Consider the following 23,686-nt stretch of genomic DNA (forward strand, 5'->3'; position numbering starts at 1 on the left):
AAGGCAAACTAAATGCTAAAATATAGGAATATAGTCAATAGATGCCTACAAACCTTTTAGCTTCTATTAATTTTTGCTTGGATGGAGCTATTTCCGGCGGGTTCTCCACGTCAGTAACTGGTTTCTTCTTTGTTATCTTCGCCTTAATTTTTTTATACAAATGCCTGAAAAAACTAAAGAAAAGGAAATTCTACTGAATCTTATTGCATGTGTATATTATGGGGCAAAACTTCTAAATTCAAAAAGACCAACTAAAATTAAGATGTTATTTGAATTGTTTTTTTGTAGGAATATGTCAGTTTTCGATCGAATAGGTCCATATTCGGCTGAATTCGAATCATATGAATTGAAGTAATAGCGCATTCGATCGAATTCAGTTTTTACTAAAAAAAACTTGGATTTTTCAAAGTCCCCCAATTGACTCCAAATAGGTTCTAGGAGGTCCCCCATAGGCTAAAATAGCAATTTGGCAGGTTTTAGATGGCAAATGGTCGAAGTCTAATTTTTGAATAGACAATACATAAATTTCGATATTGTAATTTTCTAAAAAATTTTCAAATTCAAATGAAATTTGGACTATTCCCTAGTCAAAGTATCCAAAAAATAGCTTGAAATTCGAATTTTTTATTCAAAAATTCACCTCGACCTTTGATAAATCTGCCCCTATGTGTTGCGGATTAAAACTAGGATTAAATGGTTGTGCTGAAATGAGCAGTATGGAGGCTCCTAGGCATCAGAAAGAGACAATATATGAAAATAAATAATTAGTTAGTTGAGGATTACAAACCTATCAGAGCTTTCAAGTATTGGAGAATCTTTCTCTGGCTGTGCTGTCTCTGGAGGGTTTTCAACATCATTAACTGGTTTCTTCTTCTTTATAATTTTTGCATACACTAACCTGCAGAAACAAAAGATATGTTATATAAAGTTTGTTTTGGTGCCTGTTTTCAATAAAATATATTATTAAAATATAAGTAAAGTGGCTTACCATGCAATAGCTCCAAGCACAGGAATTACCAGAATACACCCTGTAACAATTACTGGAATATCATATTGCTTATCATTCTCAGTTTCATTCCTAGCACTTGTCCACTGAATTGTAGGCTGGATTGTAAATGTTTCCACAGTTTTTTCTGATTCAGGATAATATATGTATGCGTCTTCATCATCTACATTTGCGTCTTCATCTAAATATGCGTTTATATCATCTGCTTCATATTCTTGTGTATCTTCTGCAATACAATTATAATCTTAGTAAAACCGTACTTAATCATTATACTGTAAGGGACCCATTTACTTAGCTCGAGTGAAGGAATAGAGGAAAAATAGTTTGAATTTCCAATGGTCGAATATGGCTACTCGAATGGGCTACTTTGACCTTCGACTACGACTTCGAATCGAACGATTCGGACTAAAAATCGTTCGACTATTCGACCATTCGATAGTCGAAGTACTGCCTCTTTAAAAAATTCTTCGACCCCCTAGTTCGCCACCTAAAACCTACCGAGGCCAATGTTAGCCTATGGGGAAGGTCCCCATAGGCTTCCTAACAATTTTCTGATCGAAGGAATATCCTTCGATCGATGGATTAAAATCCTTAGATCGTAGGAATAGCAGTAAATCCTTCGACTTCGATATTCGAAGTCGAAGGATTTTACTTTGACGGTCGAATATCGAGGGTTAGTTAATTCGACCCTAGGTAAATGTGCCCCTAAGTGTGATAAAAATCACTTAAGTAGTAAATAAGCTCAATAACATTGTTTTTCCACCAATATGGATTCATGCCACTTAGTTACCATCAAGTACAAGGTACTGTTTTATTTTTACAGCGAAAAATAAAATCATATCTAAAAATTCAAATTTTTGGCTTAAAGTGGACTAAACATGGTTTTCCCAAAATTTGGAGCTTTTGGGGTAAAGGCTTTCCAGATAAGTCTAACTTTAAATTTAGATGGCTTTCACTGATATAAAAAGTCTGCACTTTTCTATAAGATGTGCTAACTATGATTTAGATTAGTTGACAAAATCAGAACAACTGTAGGTCTTTGAATTCAAATTCTCTATTTACCTGATGTAGTTTTGCAAATCATAATCAGTCCAAATATAATAATCCACATCAAATAGTTTCTAAGATTCATTCTTGAGTTCTGCAATAGAAAGAGATAGAAAAATAAGATTGTTTGTAAAATACATTTGCAGCTTTTCGTATGCTAACATGGACACTAACATAAAGTGAGAATGTTAGAGAACAGTAACGTTTCTTATGTCTGGAGTTAAGATCTCCTACCTCATAAAATTGAAGTTTAAAAAATCTTGAAGTATAAGAAAGAAATAAGCACTTAAAAAGATAAGCACCTATTCCTTCCTGCTTCGTCATGTAAATATGATGTCATAACAATCACACAAAACACCTGTTGTTTTGTGGTTAGATGCCTGTGATGTCACAATGACCCTATTGTTGTCATGGTTACATGACAATTACTTAATTCAAGCTTGGCCTAATTGCATCACTAATATTAAAACATTTATCCCTCAACACTTAGGGGGTTATTTACTAAAATCTGAATGTATCTCATATTTTATTTACCAAATTCGCATGCTTGATTTGGCTTTATTAAAAAATAACCCAAATTAATAGGATCATGAAAAATTCAATAAAATCGAGCAAGAACTTGAATCACTTGAAGTTTTTGGGCTTTTTTTTCTGAATCTATCGATTTTTTTCAAGTTTTTCTCATAAACAACGTAAAAGTTGGATTTTTGGGCTAAATTCTCCAAGGACCTCTATGACATAAATTTGGGATAGGTGCCTCTCCCATTGACTTATACAGGACCTTGACAGGTCTGGGATGGCGGATTTCTGGATTCAGGCTTTTTGCAGCATCGGGCTATAATAAATCTCGAAACATTTGAGTTTTTCTTTTTTCCTCGAAAAATTCGAGTTTTTCCCCAAAAAGCCCAATCAAAAAAATTTGAGGTTTAATAAATAACCCTCGATATGATATCAATTAAAGAAAAAACTTTTCATATACTAACATGAACACTAACATAAAGATACAGGGATGAAATAAGTAAATAGTTATAACTATTTAATAATTAAATAAAATATAAGAACAAAATCTATGCAATCTCCCTATATTGTAGACTTGTTTAATAGCAAAAGCAACAAAATGTATATTATTACTTTTAAATTACAAGTTACATAATATGTGAGCAAAATATAGGCTCTTTCCATACACAGTGGAACACTTTCCTTTACTCTTAATTAACAAGTACTGCTTGGCTGAATCATTCAGTTAAATAAAATAATCTTAATACTGTATTTAATATTTTTCTTTAAAAAACATAACTTGCTAGAGTTAAGATCTCCTACCTTATAAAATTGAAGTTTAGAAAATCTCTTGAAATATAAGAAAGAAATATGCACTTAAAAAGATAAGTGTCTATTCCTTCTTGCTTCGTCTGATGTAAACATTAGACTGAGCACAAGTATTGTAGGTAAAGTGAGATCAAACCTTGTGTTTGATGTCACAATGATGTTACAATGATGTCACAATGACGTCACAATGACGTTACAATGATGTCACAATGACGTTACAATGATGTCACAATGATGTCACAATGATGTAACAATGATGTCACAATGATCACAGGAAACACCTGTTGTTAACAAGCTGCCGATGATGTCATCATGACCCCATTGTTGGCATGGTTCCAAGGCAATTACTTAATACAAAATGTGTCTAGTGTCATCACTACCAGTATAATACATTTATAATGTTTACATACATTAAAAATGATTTTGTATTGAAGTTGCTTTATACATAACTTGGCTTGTGATTTATATTGCCAACAGAACTATTTTGTGAATTATTACTATATTTATTTTGAGCATATATCTTATATGAGATATATTCATAAATTGGATGCAATGTCATAACATTAAGGGGCATATTTATCAAGGGTCGAATTTCTAATTGAAAAAACATCGAAATTCGAATTCAAAAAGACCAACCGAAATTAAGTTGAAGTTTAATAGGTCTGCATTTGGCTGAATTCCGAATTGTATGAATCAAATTAATAGCACATTCAATCGAATTCGATTCAGAGTTTTTCCCAAAAAAACCTTTGATTTTTCAAAGTCCACCAATTGACTCCAAATAGGTTCTAGGAGGTCCCCATAGGCTAAAACAGCAATTCAGCAGGTTTTAGATGGGGAATAGTCGCATTCGAATTTTTAAAGACACAGTACATGATAAATTTCGAAATTCGAACTTTTGAATTTGTTGCAATTTCAAATCAAATTCAGAATACTCCATAGTCAAAGTACACAAAAAATAACTTGAAATTCGATTTTTTTTTTTTCCATGAAAATTCACCTCGACCTTTGATAAATCTGCCCCTAAATATTGAGTTTTACATAGAAAATAAATTACTTAAATGACGGGCACATAAAAAAGTATTTCATTAGGGTCGCAGCACTAGTTGACCCCTACTTTTTTCAAATCTTTTTTATAGTTCAGAGGAGAAGTTGCTGTAAAACATTTGTAGGGAGTTAGCAGTAGCAGATATAGGGAAAAAATTTTGGTTTCTTTCTTCATAAATCCTAAGATTAGGGAAAAAATTTTGGTTTCTTTCTTCATAAATCCTAAGATCTATTTTCTTCTCTCAAATGATTTTTTTCTGTTCTATTTTTTCACTTTATCATTTGGCCTTTTATTTACAGCAGAGAAAATTATATTGTGTGAGTTTTGATGGTACATGTATAAGTAAATGATTGTGAGCCTTTCTTATGCTATCGTGTGTTATTATTCCTTCAGTAACATGTCTGCTATTATAGTTGCTCGTGTACTTGGGCAATGGGACAAACCTCCAGCAATGGTAACAAGAGAGAGGTTGTTTTTATGTTGTTTTTGGGTTTGTAGGAATAAAAGAATATTGATACCTCCATAGGAAGGAATTTTATTGGTGCACAAAATACATAAACCGATTTTAATTTTGCAATATTATTCATACCAACACCACAAAAACACTGACCAAAAATGGGGCACTGCATAATAAATGACTTACAGTGTAACACGAAAACGATGCAAAATCCATTCAAGTTGTTAAATAAATAATTTTTAACAACCATATTGATATATATTATGGAAATTTACTTAAAATGCTACTAGTTGTACACAGTATTTTACACTGATTACTCAAGCACTGTATTTCCCTGCCACATACAGCTTGTATTCAGTGCCTGGGACACAGGAGTTAAATGGTTTGAGCAAGGCCCCAAGCAACTGATAAAGGAGTAGCACTAAGAATAAAATATATTCCCCAGCACATCGTTGTACTGTATAACTACTATGATAGACTGTGAATGTTATTATACATTGCTAAGGAATACCATTGTATGAGAAAACACTGGGAAAGTCCAGCAGTGAAAGTTTAAAATAAATTTACTATGTCAGGCCCAAAGTAAATAGACACTGATTTTGTCACTAAAGTCAGTTCAATGAAGCACAAAGTACTAATTAACAGGATGTTCTTGGCTGGCACAGCACAGAAACGTGTTCAAAGAAGATACTTTTGCAGGAAGATATTTTAAAAATGATCCATTTCAATGGTCATGTTTCTTTATTTTTCAAAGCCGTAACAGAGGTAAAATACCCCTTCAGACAGAAACACAGACCTATGAGAATGTAGTACAGGTATTGGACGCGTTATCCAGAATGCTCGGGACCTGGGGGTTTCTGGATAATGGATCTGCAATTTGGGTCTTCATGCCTTAAGTCTACTAGAAATTCATTTAAACATTAAATAAACTCAATAGGCTGGTTTTTCTTCCAATAAGGATTAATGATATCTTAGTTGGGATCAAGTACAAGCTACTGTTTTATTATTACAGAGAAAAAGGAAATCATTTTTAAAAATTTGGATTATTTGGATAAAATGGAGTCTATGGGAGAAAGCCATTCCGTAATTCGGAGCTTTCTTTATATCGGGTTTCCGGATAAGGGATCCTATACCTGCATAGCTTCAGTGATCAATCCCCCAGTCTTTAGTTGGCTGGAACATTAGGACAACTGGCAGTTCATCTAGTATAAGTGATTTGGAACACAACCTTTTCCAGATTTAAGCAAGGCATTTTACCTCTAGCTGAAAATGCTGTCTGGTTGATAGGGTCACTGTCCCCAGCAACCAAATATTAGGTTGATTGTTATGCTTTGTTGCTCATACTTGTATTCAGGCCCTCAGTTATAACTTTATAAGTTACATTGTAACTTCCCAGCTGGTGTCTGGGTGTTAGGGAAACTGAGGCCTAACAACTAGAAAGCTGCATAACAAAATATGTAAATAATTTAAACATAAAAAACATGAAGTACAGATTGTGCAAAGGGGAGTTGCCCCTGTCAACATTTGTGGCCAATATGGCCAAAAGAACGTAACTGTGTGCCGCAATGGCAAATGCAAATTTTCAGCCAGGATTGCAGCATTTCTGCTGCTCAATGTCAAAATGTTTATGTCTAGGGAAGACTGCACCATTAATATAACTGACAGAGCAGATGTGTACAGGTAGCAAGAACATTAAGGGGTACGTTTACTAAAGTTCGGTAAATTTGACTTTAAGTTTCCGCATGTTATCGCTGAGAATATTTTTACGCCAGAATATTCGCAGCGACTAAGTTTACTAAACAGCGATGCGCTCAGAAGTCATTGCGATCACTTGCGGTAACTACGTTAACAAACCAGCTTACGTTAGCGGTAATTGTAGCGAGTTGTGAATTTCCTTCGAAAAATTATGTTTTTGCGAATATTTATGCTATAAAATAGTCTTGTTTTATGGCGGTTATTATGGCAATTTTTACTGTGACATTTATGGCCAGAAATGCATCTTCAAAACTCTAAAACTTTATTGACTGATGATTATACCATCCAACGACATTACCAGAGTGACACCAATCAAACATTTATGCATCATATAAACCCTTCTGCCAATAGAATCATATGAACAAGAAATCATACCAGTCAATCTCTTTGCTTCATACAAATGGACAGTTTAATGTAGCCAATCACAATGAAGCCAAAAAAGCGAAGAAGTTGACGAATCCTTGGACTGTGATACCGCTGCCAATAATACGACTGTCAGCAAAGAATGATGGGTAAAAAACACAGTATTATGGGATATTTCCTGCCCCTTGAGAATTTTCTGGTGAAAAAAATACTTTTACGCCACTACATAGGTGGTGGTAAAAGTTTGCGAATATTCTGGCGTTAATTTTGTCTTTAGCACATTTCGATGTTTAGTAAACCGGCCGTTAATGTGTACGTAGCGTTATTTTCAGCAAACTGGCGAACAATTATTCTTGCGCAAGTAAATTCGCAAATTTGTATTTACCGCAGGTTAGTAAACTGGCGATAACATATTTGGCGAAAATTCTGTCTATATATTGTGCGAATATTTTTAACGCACTTTAGTAAACGGACCCCTAAGAACCATAATTACTATAAAGGTTTATCTACTAAACAGTGAACTTTTTCTAAACTGTTTTTAGTGAGCAAGGGTACCCACTGAACATTTTCCAAGGGGGGCAAAGTCATCAGCCAAAAGCAGCAGGTTTTTTCTAGACTAATCCTATATACACACTAAAGGGGTGGTTCCCTTTTTTTTTATATAGTTTTTTAAATATTTGCTACCTTCTGCCTCTTTCCAGCTTTCAAATGGGGTCACTGACCCCATCTAAAAAGCAAATGATCTGTAAGGCACAAATGCATTGTTATTGCTACTTTTTATAACTTGCCTTTCTATTCAGGCCTCTCTTATTCATATTTCAGTTTCTAATTCAAATCAGTGCATGGTTGCTAGGGAAATTTGGACCATAGCAACCAGACTGCTGAAATTGCAAACTGGAGAACTACTGAAAAAAGCTAAAAACTCAAAAACCACAAATTAAAACCAATTGCAAATTGTCTCAGAATATCACTCTCTACATCATACTAACAGTTAATTTAAAGGTGAACAACCCCTTTAAGGTAATGCTAGGTCTGTAGGTAATAAGCCCAGAAAGTCACTCATAGCTTCTATAAATCTGTAACTAGTGGGTTGGATAAATTTAAAGATACCGTACATAGTTTTAAGCCTTTAGGAAGCAATGTAAATAATAGTGTCTCACCCAGAGCACGGGACCGGTTTATGGACATTTAAGAAGCACACATACAGGTAACAGTACAGGTATGGGATCCATTATCCGGAAACCCATTATCCAGAAAGCCCGGAACTACAGAAAGGCCTTCTGCCATAGACTTCATTTTATCCAAATAATTAAAAATTTAAAAAATGATTCCCATTTTCTTTGTAATAATAAAAGAATACCTTGTACTTGATCCAAACTAGGGGGTCGAAGTTTTTTCTTAAAGAGACAGTACTATCGGATGGTCAAATAGTCGAACGATTTTTACTTCGAATCGTTCGATTCGAAGGTCGAAGAAAAAGTTAGTGGAGGGGGTAATACTCGATTGGCAGCTCTCATTCCTTGCAAGAGTCATAAGTCATAAGACTGGAATGAATTTGGAAGCTGCAATTATGACTGCTGGGATTGTATGGGGCTACAACTTTCAACTGCACTCTGTACCCTGCAGTGTTTGGAGACTGCAACTACGCCATTGTGATTGTGTTGCACTACAAAGCATGAAGTCTACTCCTGCTCTCCCCTGCGGCTGAAAGCATGAAGCTGTAATGCAGGGGAGCGCAGTATTGTTTGTAGGGTAGGCACTCAATGAGCAGTCCTCCAGGCAGTAGTAGTAAAAACAGGTCTTTATTGAAGTACAAGTGCAGCCTTACACATTCCGTGTTCTCACAACACGAGGCTCAGCCTATGCAACAGACACGCAGATATACACAGACAAGCCTCCAAACTGAAGCAGCCATTTCCTAACACACACACATTGCCACTTTTTTGCCATATTAGAACCAGCCTTCAAGTCAGATAGTGAGCAGTCACACAGAGGCGGGGTGATGACATAACTAGGCAGTGTGTGTGTGGGCGGATCCATAAAAAATGTTGCAATAACTAGGCAGTGAACACGGTGGAGTGGGAGGGGGAATTGAGCAGAGTAGGTGGAGGAATGGGCAGGGAATAGCCGGACCTAACCATATAAAGGGTTCTTTTCAGCAGAGAGGATCCGGGAAGGGAGGGATATATTGGTTGTTAGGAACATAGCAGCTATTACATTGTCAATGAATTTTTAATCCCGACTCCACTTGTGATTTACCAGCTGGGCCAGTCAAATACCGGCTAGGTGGCAATCCCACTCTTACACAGCATCATATGAGCAGGCTGAGGCTCAGAAAATAAATGTTTCATTCTCTAGCCTGACATGGATGCTTGCTGCATTTTTAGCAGAGAGGTGAGGATCCATCATTAACTAAGGTCTTAAAGGAACAGTAACACCAAAAAATGAAAGTATTTTAAAGTAAAGAAACTATCATGTACTGTTGCCCTGCACTGGTAAAACTGATTTGGTTGCTTTAGAAACACTACTATAGTTCATATAAACAAGTTCTGTGGAGCAATGACAGAAAATGAAAAAAGGCTGTATGGCACAGGTTAGATAGTGGATAACAGATAAGCTCTGTAGAACATCATGGTTGTATCTGCTATCTGCTGTGTAACCTGAGCCTTTTCTCCTTTGAATGGCTTGAAACATAATTATGAGGACTTGGGGCTTGTTTTTGTCCTGTTTGAGTTGAAGATTCCTGGGGAAGTGCAGAATTAGTGTGCCCCTTGCTCACCCTGGTGGATGCATATTAAGGTAAGAGAAGTGAAGGAGGTCCTGATGTGCCTGAAGAAAGTAGCTCTGGGAAGGATGACTAGCGCCACACTCGAGAGTAGCACCTGGCAGGGCTACAGGGTTACCAGTTCTAATTTTCAAAAACAGTCAGTCACAAAACCAGCCTAAGGCTAGTCAAAAGCCACTGCAAAAAACACCAAAAACAGCACAATATACGCAGTGAACAAAATATATAAAACATCTATGAAAATATGCCTTCTCAAGCCTACTCATGCCCACTCTTCACTTACTAATATTACTGATTGCTCTACCCTCTGTGCCCATTACATGCAGCGGAAAATATTTTGGACATGCACAATTTTGGCCACACATCCAGAATACCACACCAGGAACTTCACTTCATACAGTGGTCTCTGATCATTTCATGACAGACACAGTTGCATTCTAAACTGCGCTCTCCAAACTAAGCTGTGCTCCTCATCCTTACCATAAGAAACCACACGAAGAAACACTTTTCTGTACAGCTGTGGGCACATTGGCTGAAGGGCTCGGCTGCTCTCAGCATGAAGCTGATCTGCTATGCATCCCTGATCAATTCAGCCTGCGTGCAAACTCATGCATTGGACATCAGCACGGAGATGCCTCCTCTCGCATATGTGGGCAGAGCTCTGCTTCTGCTCCACTATGTGCGTGTACAAAAAGATGGATCAAATTCAAATCAATTGAGCAGGTACACAGTGCAGATCCGCTTCTCTCAGCCTGCAAAAATATGCAGGCTGGGAGCTGTGGAGCCCTTCAGTTTGTGTGCCCACAGCCTTAGAGCATTTGGGGTAAGTAGTGGTGGTGCGGTTCAGGAGGGAGGTCTCTCCAGTGGCCTTACTTATACGCCTTTTGTTCTCCTTTAAAGGGGAGCTATCCCAGAAATAAAAATGTAACATAAGCTTCATATGAAATAAATAACGTTTCTCAGACAGATTCAAAGAGTCATTTAATATTCCCCACGGTGCACTTGTGAGAGTTGCATGTATGTAGGTGTGAAGTGTTTTGAAGGCCCCCACCTCTGTTCAGGGATGGGTTCTCCACCTTGACATGAATCGCCTCTTTCAAACCAGCGGTCTTCTTTATCCAAGATTTGGACATTGCTATCTTCAATGGAGTCTTGCCCTGTAGAGTTCACCCTCCTATGCTGAGCCATTTGCTTGGTGAGCAGTTGTTTTGTCTCCCCGATGTATAGATTAGTGCAATCCTCGCTACACTGGACTGCATATACCACATTGCTTTGTTTTTCTTTAGGTATTGGATCCTTTGGGTGTACCAGTGTACCTAGTGTATTGCTAGGTTTGAAAAACACAGGGACTTTGTGTGTGTTGAAAATCCTCCTGAGTTTCTCTGAGACTCCAGCTTTTTTGATGTTTTTTTTTTGTTTTTTGTATTACTTATATTAGATATACCATGACCTGGATGAACATCTTCATAGTCATAATATGGTTATAAGTTAATGTGCTGTACTGAAAGACATCAAATCAGTCAGCAAAGTCTGCACAAAGTCATTAACTAACTTACTTTTTCCTTAATTATACTTGTTTGATTATGAAGAGCAGAGAGTGTGAATTCCTTTTCTGAATCAGTAATACTTCTATAAGATTTGGGGATGTCACTTACAAGAAAACAGCACAATATAAACCACAAAACTCCAAGAGTACCTACCAGTTAAAATAAAAACAATACATAATCTTTTAATTTTCATTCTTAGCCAAAATCATCCTTTTATGTACTCACTTGTGAAATAACCATGCACGTCAGCAAGTGCATAACTCAACAGTGCATATTTTAAGCATTGCAGTGTGTTTAATATGAATTATTTGGCCTAGAGGCAAAGTTATATTAACCACTGCATGACAGACCTAAACAATGCAAGGCTTCACAGTTAGTGAATTTCAAGTGAATTGTGGGCATGTCTCAGTGAGGCTTGGCAGATAGGGAATGTGGCCTAAATTGTCTCCATCTCAATTTTTTTAAATGTTCGGAGCTACTGTATATTGTACTATAACTAAGAAGAAAATACATATAGAAACAGGTATTATTTTGTATATGTACCAAAAAAGAACAACATTTAAACCCAGTCCACATAATAGCAAATCAAACCTGACAATGGGAGTGATACAACTGTTCTAAGCTGAGCACCTAAAAATGCAAATGGGAAATTTCAAATGACTTTGGTAAGAGTATCATAGGGTCTTATTTATATAAGATGCAAAAATGAAATTGCCTTTCATCATTTTGATCTTAACATAAACACTTTCACAATATTGCAATTAATGTAATTTAAAGCTTTCTTGTTCTCCTCTTTTTCAATTTCTCCACTCAACTGCCAGTCTATTTGTGCTTTCAAAAATATTTTCTTTAATATTCGATTGCTTATTTATTTTTGGCTACACACTATGCTTCATTGAATAGTTCAATACAATCCATTCATCTTTCTGCCACCTATGGTGTGACACATTCATATGTCATATGAATATGTCTATTGATAACACTATGTTTAATTGGGTATCCTCCTTTGGATATCTAAGTAAAAGTAATTATGTCTTCTAGCCTACCATTACCAAGATGTATGGAGAAAATGGTGCCTTGTAAATGATCACCAATAATCATGGATATCTCTATTTTACTGTCGCAATAAAAGACGTGTGCATACAAATATAATGGAGTAGGCTGCAGGTCTGCAGCTTTATGAAATGCCACCATGAAGTTCTGCTTACATAATGCTATAATTTGTCTCCTGCCATGATAAGATACCTCTGAGTTCATTACTTATCCATCTGTAATGTTCTTTAAAAGCATGAAAGCCCAATAGTACTGGCTGCTTTCTTGTTTCTGGGGCCTGACATCCACCGACCTAAACAGCCCCACTATAAAGAACCAACATTGTTTGCAGAGAATCTTATAAAGATATTGTTCTAACAATGGTCTTATATTTCCAGTACCAAATGTGACCAACTTTTCTGGCATGTTATATTCCCGACTGATTACAGTGAAATTAATTTAACAGAAAACTCTCAAAACCAATGTGTATAAATGTATCATCCAGTATAGAGATTTGCCCAACGCAAGTTTTGGGTGAATTATTTCACCACTAATACCAATTAATACATTTTGGCACCCTTTAGTAGAGACATATCCCAGCATTTTACTAGTGGGTGACTTTTACAAAAGACATTATACAGGGAAATATCCAATATTAAAACTATGCCTGAAATCAATGCATAATGTTGAGTAAGTTATGGAAAAGAAAATCTCATAAAATATAATGTAAATCTAGAACATAATAGTTCCTGTTAAACTGAGTGCCATAGACACCACACCAGAAGATAGTCTCATAATGTTACATGGGGCTGACAGATCAGTAAACCACAAAACTAATTGGTCAATTTTATTCATATTCCCCTATATATATATAGATATATATAGATTTTCCAAAGGAGAATGAGTGCACACTGGGAGCATTTAAATAGGTTATTATAAAACCATGATTTTATTTAAGTTAATTAAAAACAGGCCGACGTTTCGGTCCACATCTAGGACCTTTTTCAAGTCCTAGATGTGGACCGAAACGTAGGCCTGTTTTTAATTAACTTAAATAAAATCATGGTTTTATAATAACCTATTTAAATGCTCCCAGTGTGCACTCATTCTCCTTTGGAAAATCTATTGACATTTTTTTGAGTAGCACCTGGGTATTTTGCTTCATTCAGTGAAGTGCGGAAACCACAAGTATTTTTTTCTTTTTTTTTTTACATATATATATATATATATGTATATATATATATATATATATATATATATATATATATATATATATATATATATACACACACACTGCACCAAACAGGACCTTGTATAATAAAAGTGTGTCAAATAAATAAAAAATTTCAGAAAATACATTTTTGTTTATTTGACACTATACAAAGTCCTGTTTGGTGCGGTTCTTTTTTCTGATTATAATACTATTGCTTTGAACCAGCACACAGGCAGTGAATTTTTTGCTGTGTGCACCAGTTCCAAATTGATATATACAGTAAATGCAGCTATTTTGAGTTCCATAAATATCTCTATCAATAGCCAACTATTGGACACATTTGCAACATTCAGAAAATGTATTTCCTTTTTCAAGCGTGCCCTACTGCCCTGAGTCATTACTGTATATGACATTCCTCTCCATCTTTATTTGCATCAGATTGGCTGAATCCTGCCAGCCAACTGTATTAAAGATATGCATATGAAGTAGAACAGAGGGGCATGCGCAATAGCACTTCATTCCTCAATTACCTTGTTTGGCTTTTTGAATGTCAACAAACTAAAAAGAATAATAAAGATCCATCTGTATTCAAACTTTGTATGCTATTTGTTAATTTAAAAGGAAACCACCAATAATAATTTATTAAGACAATTATTTATTTTAAAAAATAAAGTTATTTATTCATCTCAGTTCAGTTCACTGAGGTTTTCTCTGTTCTACTCCATGCTCATCATTCTCCATGCTCATCAAGCAGGGGCGATCCTGGTCCCTCCACCGCCTGAGGCAGCAGCAGTTGCTGCTGCCCCCCCTCCCCCAGAAATTTGCTCCTAAAGTACCAGGAGCAGCATTTTTGCTGCCCCCGGTACCTAGTGGAGCGCTGCCACCTGAAGCGACAGCCTCAACTCGCCTCATTGGCGAAGCACCCCTGTCATCAAGCAAGTGTCTTCGGTTGGTTCAGTATTCACAGGTGGTTACTCTTCTCTGCACATTAGAAAAAAGTAATACGGTAGTCAATACATGGTTGTGCTAAACTAGTCTTAATGGTTTGTATTGCATTGAAAAGTGCATTGGACTAGGTCTATATGCTCTGAATAATTATCCCTATTATATAATCCCACGATAAAAAAATCCTCACATTTTTCCATTTGCAATGTGAACTGGCACCCACTCCCATACAATTAGCATAAAAAGTGAAATGTTGCATTTGTATTATTTGGCGAATAAAATAACTTAAATGTAAATTAAAAAAGTAATAAAACAATTTGAGTATAGAGATTAGCAAACTCACCATTCAGGTTTTGAAGGTTGCTTAACATATGCTGCTAGTGCTGAGGAATATTTCTGTAGCATATTAGCATACGACAATAAGAAATAGAAAAATAGGTCCTCTTTCAATGCAGATTCACTTTTCTTGACAACATCTTCACTGTGTGTTAGAAAAAAAGTATTAAGTTGTAATGGTGATATTTTCATTACATTTATGAGTTGAAGAGTTTTTAGGACTCTAGAGTTTAGCAAACTCACGTCTCAGGTTCTGAAGGCTGTTGTGGGACGGGAATGCTTTCCTTCACTATTTGCAAAGTGAGTTCACCATCCTCATTAGGTGGTTCAATCCGTACAATTTGTACATCACTGTGGATTAGAAAATAGTTAAATTATTCACATTTATATAACCTAATGTGTAGAACACATACATTCTGCTCTAAAATATGCATTTGCAACAGATAATATATATTGCAGGTTTTAAACATTGAGCAGTGTATTACACTGCTACCCAATAACATTTATGTTGTTTTATAATTCAAAATACTGAAATATGAATTTAAAAATATCAGGCTTTGGGCTGTAGAATTTAGCAAACTCACCTCTCTGGTTCCCTGGGTTCTGAAGTCTGCAGTTGGATAGTAGACGTTTCCATCTCAGACTGCAGTGATGTCACATCTTCCTCCTTACTACCTTCTATCGGTTCATACCGCACCAAACTATAAATATAACAATTGTTACACTTCTGACATTGATCTAATCTCACTAATAGTTTTTTTATACATTAAGAAATTATGCTACACTAGTTTACAGGTTTTAAACATTAGATAAGGTTATGCAAACTCATCTCCTATGTTTGTCTTTCTTGGCAAAACAGGAAATGACTCCATAAGTGATATCTTTAAATAAAAGATGCATTTGCAACAGATAATATATATAAAAAAATGAATTACTATATAACAAAGTGAGCAGTGTAGAACACTGCCACCCAATAACATTTAGATTGTTTTATAATTCAAAATACTGAACTATGAATTTAAAAATCGTATCAGGCTTTGAGCTGTAGAGTTTAGGAAACTCACCTCTCTGGTTCCCTGGGTTCTGAAGTCTGCAGTTGGATAGTAGAAGTTTCCATCTCAGACTGCATTGATGTAGCATCTTTCTCCTCATTATCTTCTATCGGTTCATACCGCACCAAACTATAAATATAACAATATTTACACTTCTGACATCTATCTAATCTCACTAATAGTTTTTTAAAACAATAAGAAAGGATGCTACACTAGTTTGTAGGTTTTAAACATTAGACAAGGTTGTGAAAACTCATCTCCAATGTTTGTCTTTTATTGGCAAACATTGGAATTATCTAATTTAAAGATAGTGATATCTTTAAATTAGATAATTCAGTAGATTATAATCTCTAATTTCAATATTGTCATTGCTTTATCATTTCCATAAACAACAAACATTTGTATTTATTAATACATACATCTGTTCAGCTGTGTGCTACTCTGCTGCAAATCATTTTAGGGTCAGTCCACATGAGCAGATTCGGGGAGATGAGTTGCCCCAGCGACAAATCACCTCTTCTTTGGGACGACAATCTCCCCGAACTGCCTTCCTTGGAAAATGAAGTGCTTTGTGCAGTGGCGGAACTACCGGGGGAGCAGGGGGTGTGAGCGGACCAGGGTCCGCACCCCCTCAGGGCCCCCAGCAGTCCGTGCGCCACAACAAATGCGGCCAAATGCGGCCGTACGGAGGGGGCGGGGCCCGGCTGCGTGTCAGGCACCAGGGCCCGCCCCCTCTAGGATCGCTTCTGGCTGCGTGTGCATTACAGAAGGGGATTTTAATTTTAGCCGGGGGAAGGCAGTTTGGGGAGATTGTCGCCCCTTAGAAGTGACGATTTGTTGCTGGGGCGACTAATCTCCCCAAATCGCCTGATCCATACAAGTGAGATCTGTGTTAGTAAAAATGTTGTTGGTGTATTAAGTTAGGGTTCTGTTTTACTTACACTTTGAGTGTTGGTAATTTGTTTTGAAGCGCCAACAACTGTTGTGTCAATCCTTCTGCATCATCATCATCATCATTCATAATCTCTTCAAACATTGCATAACGTTGTACCCTGTAAAGACAAAAAATGTAAGGTCATTGAAACTCCTTCAAACACCTAAATAACAATTTAAGTACAACTATAACTGTATTCTAAATGTGCATTTACATACTCATTGTTACCGTTTGCTATAATAAAAAAATGCAAAACAATACACATTCTAGTATATCTATTACCAGAAATTATTTTCCCCTCATTATAACCTGATTATTTGACTCATCTCATAATCAAATTGTAGATTTCTTCATTCTCACTATAAAAAAAATAACAATGATTAACAAATAACTTATGCATAGCAAACTTACTTTTTACGTTTCTGATTCTTAGGCGTTTTATGTGATGTCAATATAGACTCCATATAGCTGAACACATCGAATGTGTCACTTCCAGGTTCTGGAAGGCTTATGTCTATAGGCGCTTCACTGTTTTCTGTAATTTCAGTAAGCTTTCCCCTATACAAAGAAGAATATGTAAAGATCATGAAAACATACTTTGTCTTTTGTTTTGTGGAATATATATCACATCTGTTGAAAAGTCCATTGGCAGATCATAAAAATATACTACCTAAAGTGAGTGAGTAGCTAATATTCTCTAGGGTGTATAATAATATTTTATTTCGAGAATTGTATAATATAACGATAAAGCATTATTGGGTCTTAAAACATAACATTCATTTTAGGAATTGGTGGCTCCCTTCAAACTACCCCAACCAAGTTGTAGGTGTTGGTTGTCAGAGAACTATTGACTCACGGAGGTTTATATTATATGCTATTGAGAGCCACTAGTTTGGTTGGTATGGTGTTCTAAACATAAACCTTTGAATATAAGTACAAACCTATCAGGGCTTTCAGCTGCTGCTACTGCTGCTGGTAGGCTCTCTGCTTTATTAACTGGTTTCTTCTTTTTCATCTTTATTTTTTTACGCACAGACCTAAAGAAAACAAAATATGGTACACTGAATTGTACTGCATGTGTATATTAGCAGCTGGAAACTCAATATCTCTTGCTGATTAATATGAATAAGTGAGTGAGTTCTGATAAACCAATGTCTGGGTATATTTAAGCAAGCATGCTAATAGAATTGTTCATTATAGTTAGTTGCTTGGAGCTTAGGAGTTTTATCATTGTAAGGAAATCCTTTAAATCTAGATGTTAAAATAGGCAAATCATCTCCTTAAGAAAAATACATTTTGTTGAAGCCTACAGATCTTTCTGGGGCTTTAGCTATTTCTGATGTATTAAATATCAACCACACAAGTTTTTGAACGCATCATTCAAATGCCAGAGTTTTAGCACAAAAAAACTTCATTAGTAGAAAAAAAATCTGAATTTGAAGTTGATAAATCACCCCATAAGCATTTTAATATTATTTCACTATGGTTTGCTGCCTTTACTATAATATGGATACGTTATTAATAGACTGCCCAAGATTTAACAATATGGCAGCTCCTAGTCAAATGATTTGCCAAAATGTAAAGTTGATTAGTTTTCTCTGACCAGAGTAATCCATGGCAACATGTTTTTTACTAAACAACAGAAAGAAAAATTAAGTGAATTTGTTAACTATATCCAAATAAAGTGCATGTGCATAGATGTAAATTTAAAAAAAGTTGCCATTTTCTTTATACATTTTAACCTAATTAAAAAATGAATCAAATGCAACTGCTTAAGGAAAGGATTATAGAGAACTAAGGGTTACCAACCTAACAGGGCTTTCATCTGTGGCTGTTATTTGCTGAGGCTGAATGGTCATTAGTGGCTTCTCCCCGCCAGCGACTGTTTTCTTCTTTTTCTTTTCCTTAGGTTTTTTAAGCACAGGCCTAAAAATCAACAAATGAAAATTAAGGATGTTTGAATAAATAAAGGCAAACTAAATGCTAAAATATAGGAATATAGTCAATAGATGCCTACAAACCTTTTAGCTTCTATTAATTTTTGCTTGGATGGAGCTATTTCCGGCGGGTTCTCCACGTCAGTAACTGGTTTCTTCTTTGTTATCTTCGCCTTAATTTTTTTATACAAATGCCTGAAAAAACTAAAGAAAAGGAAATTCTACTGAATCTTATTGCATGTGTATATTATGGGGCAAAACTTCGAAATTCAAAAAGACCAACTAAAATTAAGATGTTATTTGAATTGTTTTTTTGTAGGAATATGTCAGTTTTCGATCGAATAGGTCCATATTCGGCTGAATTCGAATCATATGAATTGAAGTAATAGCGCATTCGATCGAATTCAGTTTTTACTAAAAAAAACTTGGATTTTTCAAAGTCCCCCAATTGACTCCAAATAGGTTCTAGGAGGTCCCCCATAGGCTAAAATAGCAATTTGGCAGGTTTTAGATGGCAAATGGTCGAAGTCTAATTTTTGAATAGACAATACATGATAAATTTCGATATTCGAATTTTCTAAAAAATTTTCAAATTCAAATGAAATTTGGACTATTCCCTAGTCAAAGTATCCAAAAAAATAGCTTGAAATTCGAATTTTTTAATTCAAAAATTCACCTCGACCTTTGATAAATCTGCCCCTATGTGTTGCGGATTAAAACTAGGATTAAATGGTTGTGCTGAAATGAGCAGTATGGAGGCTCCTAGGCATCAGAAAGAGACAATATATGAAAATAAATAATTAGTTAGTTGAGGATTACAAACCTATCAGAGCTTTCAAGTATTGGAGAATCTTTCTCTGGCTGTGCTGTCTCTGGAGGGTTTTCAACATCATTAACTGGTTTCTTCTTCTTTATAATTTTTGCATACACTAACCTGCAGAAACAAAAGATATGTTATATAAAGTTTGTTTTGGTGCCTGTTTTTAATAAAATATATTATTAAAATATAAGTAAAGTGGCTTACCATGCAATAGCTCCAAGCACAGGAATTACCAGAATACACCCTGTAACAATTACTGGAATATCATATTGCTTATCATTCTCAGTTTCATTCCTAGCACTTGTCCACTGAATTGTAGGCTGAATTGTAAATGTCTCCACAGTTTTTTCTGATTCAGGATAATCTATGTATGCGTCTTCATCATCTACATTTGCGTCTTCATCTAAATATGCGTTTATATCATCTGCTTCATATTCTTGTGTATCTTCTGCAATACAATTATAATCTTAGTAAAACCGTACTTAATCATTATACTGTAAGGGACCCATTTACTTAGCTCAAGTGAAGGAATAGAGGAAAAATAGTTTGAATTTCCAATGGTCGAATATGGCTACTTCAACCTTCGACTACGACTTCGAATCGAACGATTCGGACTAAAAATCGTTCGACTATTCGACCATTCGATAGTCGAAGTACTGCCTCTTTAAAAAATTCTTCGACCCCCTAGTTCGCCACCTAAAACCTACCGAGGCCAATGTTAGCCTATGGGGAAGGTCCCCATAGGCTTCCTAACAATTTTCTGATCGAAGGAATATCCTTCGATCGATGGATTAAAATCCTTAGATCATAGGAATAGCCGTAAATCCTTCGACTTCGATATTCGAAGTCGAAGGATTTTACTTCGACAGTCGAATATCGAGGGTTAATTAACCCCCGATATTCAACCCTAGGTACATGTGCCCCTAAGTGTGATAAAAATCACTAAAGTAGTAAATAAGCTCAATAACATTGTTTTGCCACCAATATGGATTCATGCCACTTAGTTACCATCAAGTACAAGGTACTGTTTTATTTTTACAGCGAAAAATAAAATCATATCTAAAAATTCTAATTTTTGGCTTAAAGTGGACTAAACATGGTTTTCCCAAAATTTGGAGCTTTTGGGGTAAAGGCTTTCCAGATAAGTCTAACTTTAAATTTAGATGGCTTTCACTGATATAAAAAGTCTGCACTTTTCTATAAGATGTGCTAACTATGATTTAGATTAGTTGACAAAATCAGAACAACTGTAGGTCTTTGAATTCAAATTCTCTATTTACCTGATGTAGTTTTGCAAATCATAATCAGTCCAAATATAATAATCCACATCAAATAGTTTCTAAGATTCATTCTTGAGTTCTGCAATAGAAAGAGATAGAAAAATAAGATTGTTTGTAAAATACATTTGCAGCTTTTCGTATGCTAACATGGACACTAACATAAAGTGAGAATGTTAGAGAACAGTAACGTTTCTTATGTCTGGAGTTAAGATCTCCTACCTCATAAAATTGAAGTTTAAAAAATCTTGAAGTATAAGAAAGAAATAAGCACTTAAAAAGATAAGCACCTATTCCTTCCTGCTTCGTCATGTAAATATGATGTCATAACAATCACACAAAACACCTGTTGTTTTGTGGTTAGATGCCTGTGATGTCACAATGACCCTATTGTTGTCATGGTTACATGACAATTACTTAATTCAAGCTTGGCCTAATTGCATCACTAATATTAAAACATTTATCCCTCAACACTTAGGGGGTTATTTACTAAAATCTGAATGTATCTCATATTTTATTTACCAAATTCGCATGCTCGATTTGGCTTTATTAAAAAATAACCCAAATTAATAGGATCATGAAAAATTCAATAAAATCGAGCAAGAACTTGAATCACTTGAAGTTTTTGGGCTTTTTTTCTGAATCTATCGATTTTTTTCAAGTTTTTCTCATAAACAACGTAAAAGTTGGATTTTTGGGCTAAATTCTCCAAGGACCTCTATGACATAAATTTGGGATAGATGCCTCTCCCATTGACTTATACAGGACCTTGACAGGTCTGGGATGGCGGATTTTTGGATTCAGGCTTTTTGCAGCATCGGGCTATAATAAATCTCGAAACATTTGAGTTTTTCTTTTTTCCTCGAAAAATTCGAGTTTTTCCCCAAAAAGCCCAATCAAAAAAATTTGAGGTTTAATAAATAACCCTCGAAATGATATCAATTAAAGAAAAAACTTTTCATATACTAACATGAACACTAACATAAAGATACAGGGATGAAATAAGTAAATAGTTATAACTATTTAATAATTAAATAAAATATAAGAACAAAATCTATGCAATCTCCCTATATTGTAGACTTGTTTAATAGCAAAAGCAACAAAATGTATATTATTACTTTTAAATTACAAGTTACATAATATGTGAGCAAAATATAGGCTCTTTCCATACACAGTGGAACACTTTCCTTTACTCTTAATTAACAAGTACTGCTTGGCTGAATCATTCAGTTAAATAAAATAATCTTAATAGTGTATTTAATATTTTTCTTTAAAAAACATAACTTGTCTAGAGTTAAGATCTCCTACCTTATAAAATTGAAGTTTAGAAAATCTCTTGAAATATAAGAAAGAAATATGCACTTAAAAAGATAAGTGTCTATTCCTTCTTGCTTCGTCTGATGTAAACATTAGACTGAGCACAAGTATTGTAGGTAAAGTGAGATCAAACCTTGTGTTTGATGTCACAATGGTGTTACAATGATGTCACAATGACGTTACAATGATGTCACAATGACGTTACAATGATGTCACAATGATGTTACAATGATGTCACAATGATGTAACAATGATGTCACAATGATCGCAGGAAACACCTGTTGTTAGCTGCCGATGATGTCATCATGACCCCATTGTTGGCATGGTTCCAAGGCAATTACTTAATACAAAATGTGTCTAGTGTCATCACTACCAGTATAATACATTTATAATGTTTACATACATTAAAAATGATTTTGTATTGAAGTTGCTTTATACATAACTTGGCTTGTGATTTATATTGCCAACAGAACTATTTTGTGAATTATTACTATATTTATTTTGAGCATATATCTTATATGAGATATATTCATAAATTGGATGCAATGTCATAACATTAAGGGGCATATTTATCAAGGGTCGAATTTCTAATTGAAAAAACATCGAATTCGAATTCAAAAAGACCAACCGAAATTAAGTTGAAGTTTTTTTTTCGGTCGAATAGGTCTGCATTTGGCTGAATTTCGAATCGTATGAATCAAATTAATAGCACATTCAATCGAATTCGATTCAGAGTTTTTCCCAAAAAAACCTTTGATTTTTCAAAGTCCACCAATTGACTCCAAATAGGTTCTAGGAGGTCCCCCATAGGCTAAAACAGCAATTCAGCAGGTTTTAGATGGCAAATAGTCGCATTTGAATTTTTAAAGACACAGTACATGATTAATTTCGAAATTCAAATTTTTGAATTTTTTGCAATTTCGAATCAAATTCAGAATACTCCATAGTCGAAGTACACAAAAAATAACTTGAAATTCGATTTTTCTTTTTTTTTCATTCGAAAATTCACCTCGACCTTTGATAAATCTGCTCCTAAATATTGAGTTTTACATAGAAAATAAATTAGTTAAATGACGGGCACATAAAAAAGTATTTCATTAGGGTCGCAGCACTAGTTGACCCCTACCTTTTTCAAATCTTTTTTATAGTTCAGAGGAGAAGTTGCTGTAAAACATTTGTAGGGAGTTAGCAGTAGCAGATATAGGGAAAAAAATTTGGTTTCTTTCTTCATACATCCTAAGATCTATTTTCTTCTCTCAAATGGTTTTTTTCTGTTCTATTTTTTCACTTTATCATTTGGCCTTTTATTTACAGCATGGCCTTTTATTTACAGCAGAGAAAATTATATTGTGTGAGTTTTGATGGTACCTGTATAAGTAAATGATTGTGAGCCTTTCTTATGCTATCGTATTCCTTCAGTAACATGTCTGCTATTATAGTTGCTCGTGTACTTGGGCAATGGGACAAACCTCCAGCAATGGTAACAAGA

At 35.1% G+C, this 23,686-nt stretch overlaps 1 protein-coding gene across 2 annotated transcripts; it reads right to left on the reverse strand.

Moving 5' to 3' along the window:
* Positions 1–58: 58 nt before the first annotated feature.
* Positions 59–21,362, reverse strand: LOC121393754 (titin-like). 2 transcript variants are annotated; one of them, XM_041563125.1, is made up of 15 exons: positions 20,884–21,362; positions 19,808–20,051; positions 19,607–19,717; positions 18,868–18,987; positions 18,656–18,772; positions 17,788–17,883; positions 17,258–17,404; positions 16,854–16,964; positions 15,925–16,041; positions 15,104–15,211; positions 14,868–15,005; positions 2,069–2,147; positions 989–1,232; positions 788–898; positions 59–173 (listed from the first exon to the last, which is right to left on the reverse strand). In XM_041563125.1, coding segments are annotated over exons 1-12 (1,380 nt in total). In that variant the 5' UTR covers positions 20,954–21,362; the 3' UTR covers positions 59–173; positions 788–898; positions 989–1,232; positions 2,069–2,146. The 2 variants fall into 2 exon arrangements, with proteins under 2 accessions (XP_041419059.1, XP_041419060.1); XM_041563126.1 differs by lacking the exons at positions 59–173; positions 788–898; positions 989–1,232; ... (1 more) ...; positions 14,868–15,005; positions 15,104–15,211 and adding an exon at positions 15,224–15,561.
* Between the last annotated feature and the right edge of the window lie 2,324 nt (positions 21,363–23,686).

The sequence above is a fragment of the Xenopus laevis genome, chromosome 5L, assembly GCF_017654675.1.
Source record: "Xenopus laevis strain J_2021 chromosome 5L, Xenopus_laevis_v10.1, whole genome shotgun sequence".
NCBI classification, from domain to species: Eukaryota; Metazoa; Chordata; class Amphibia; order Anura; family Pipidae; genus Xenopus; species Xenopus laevis.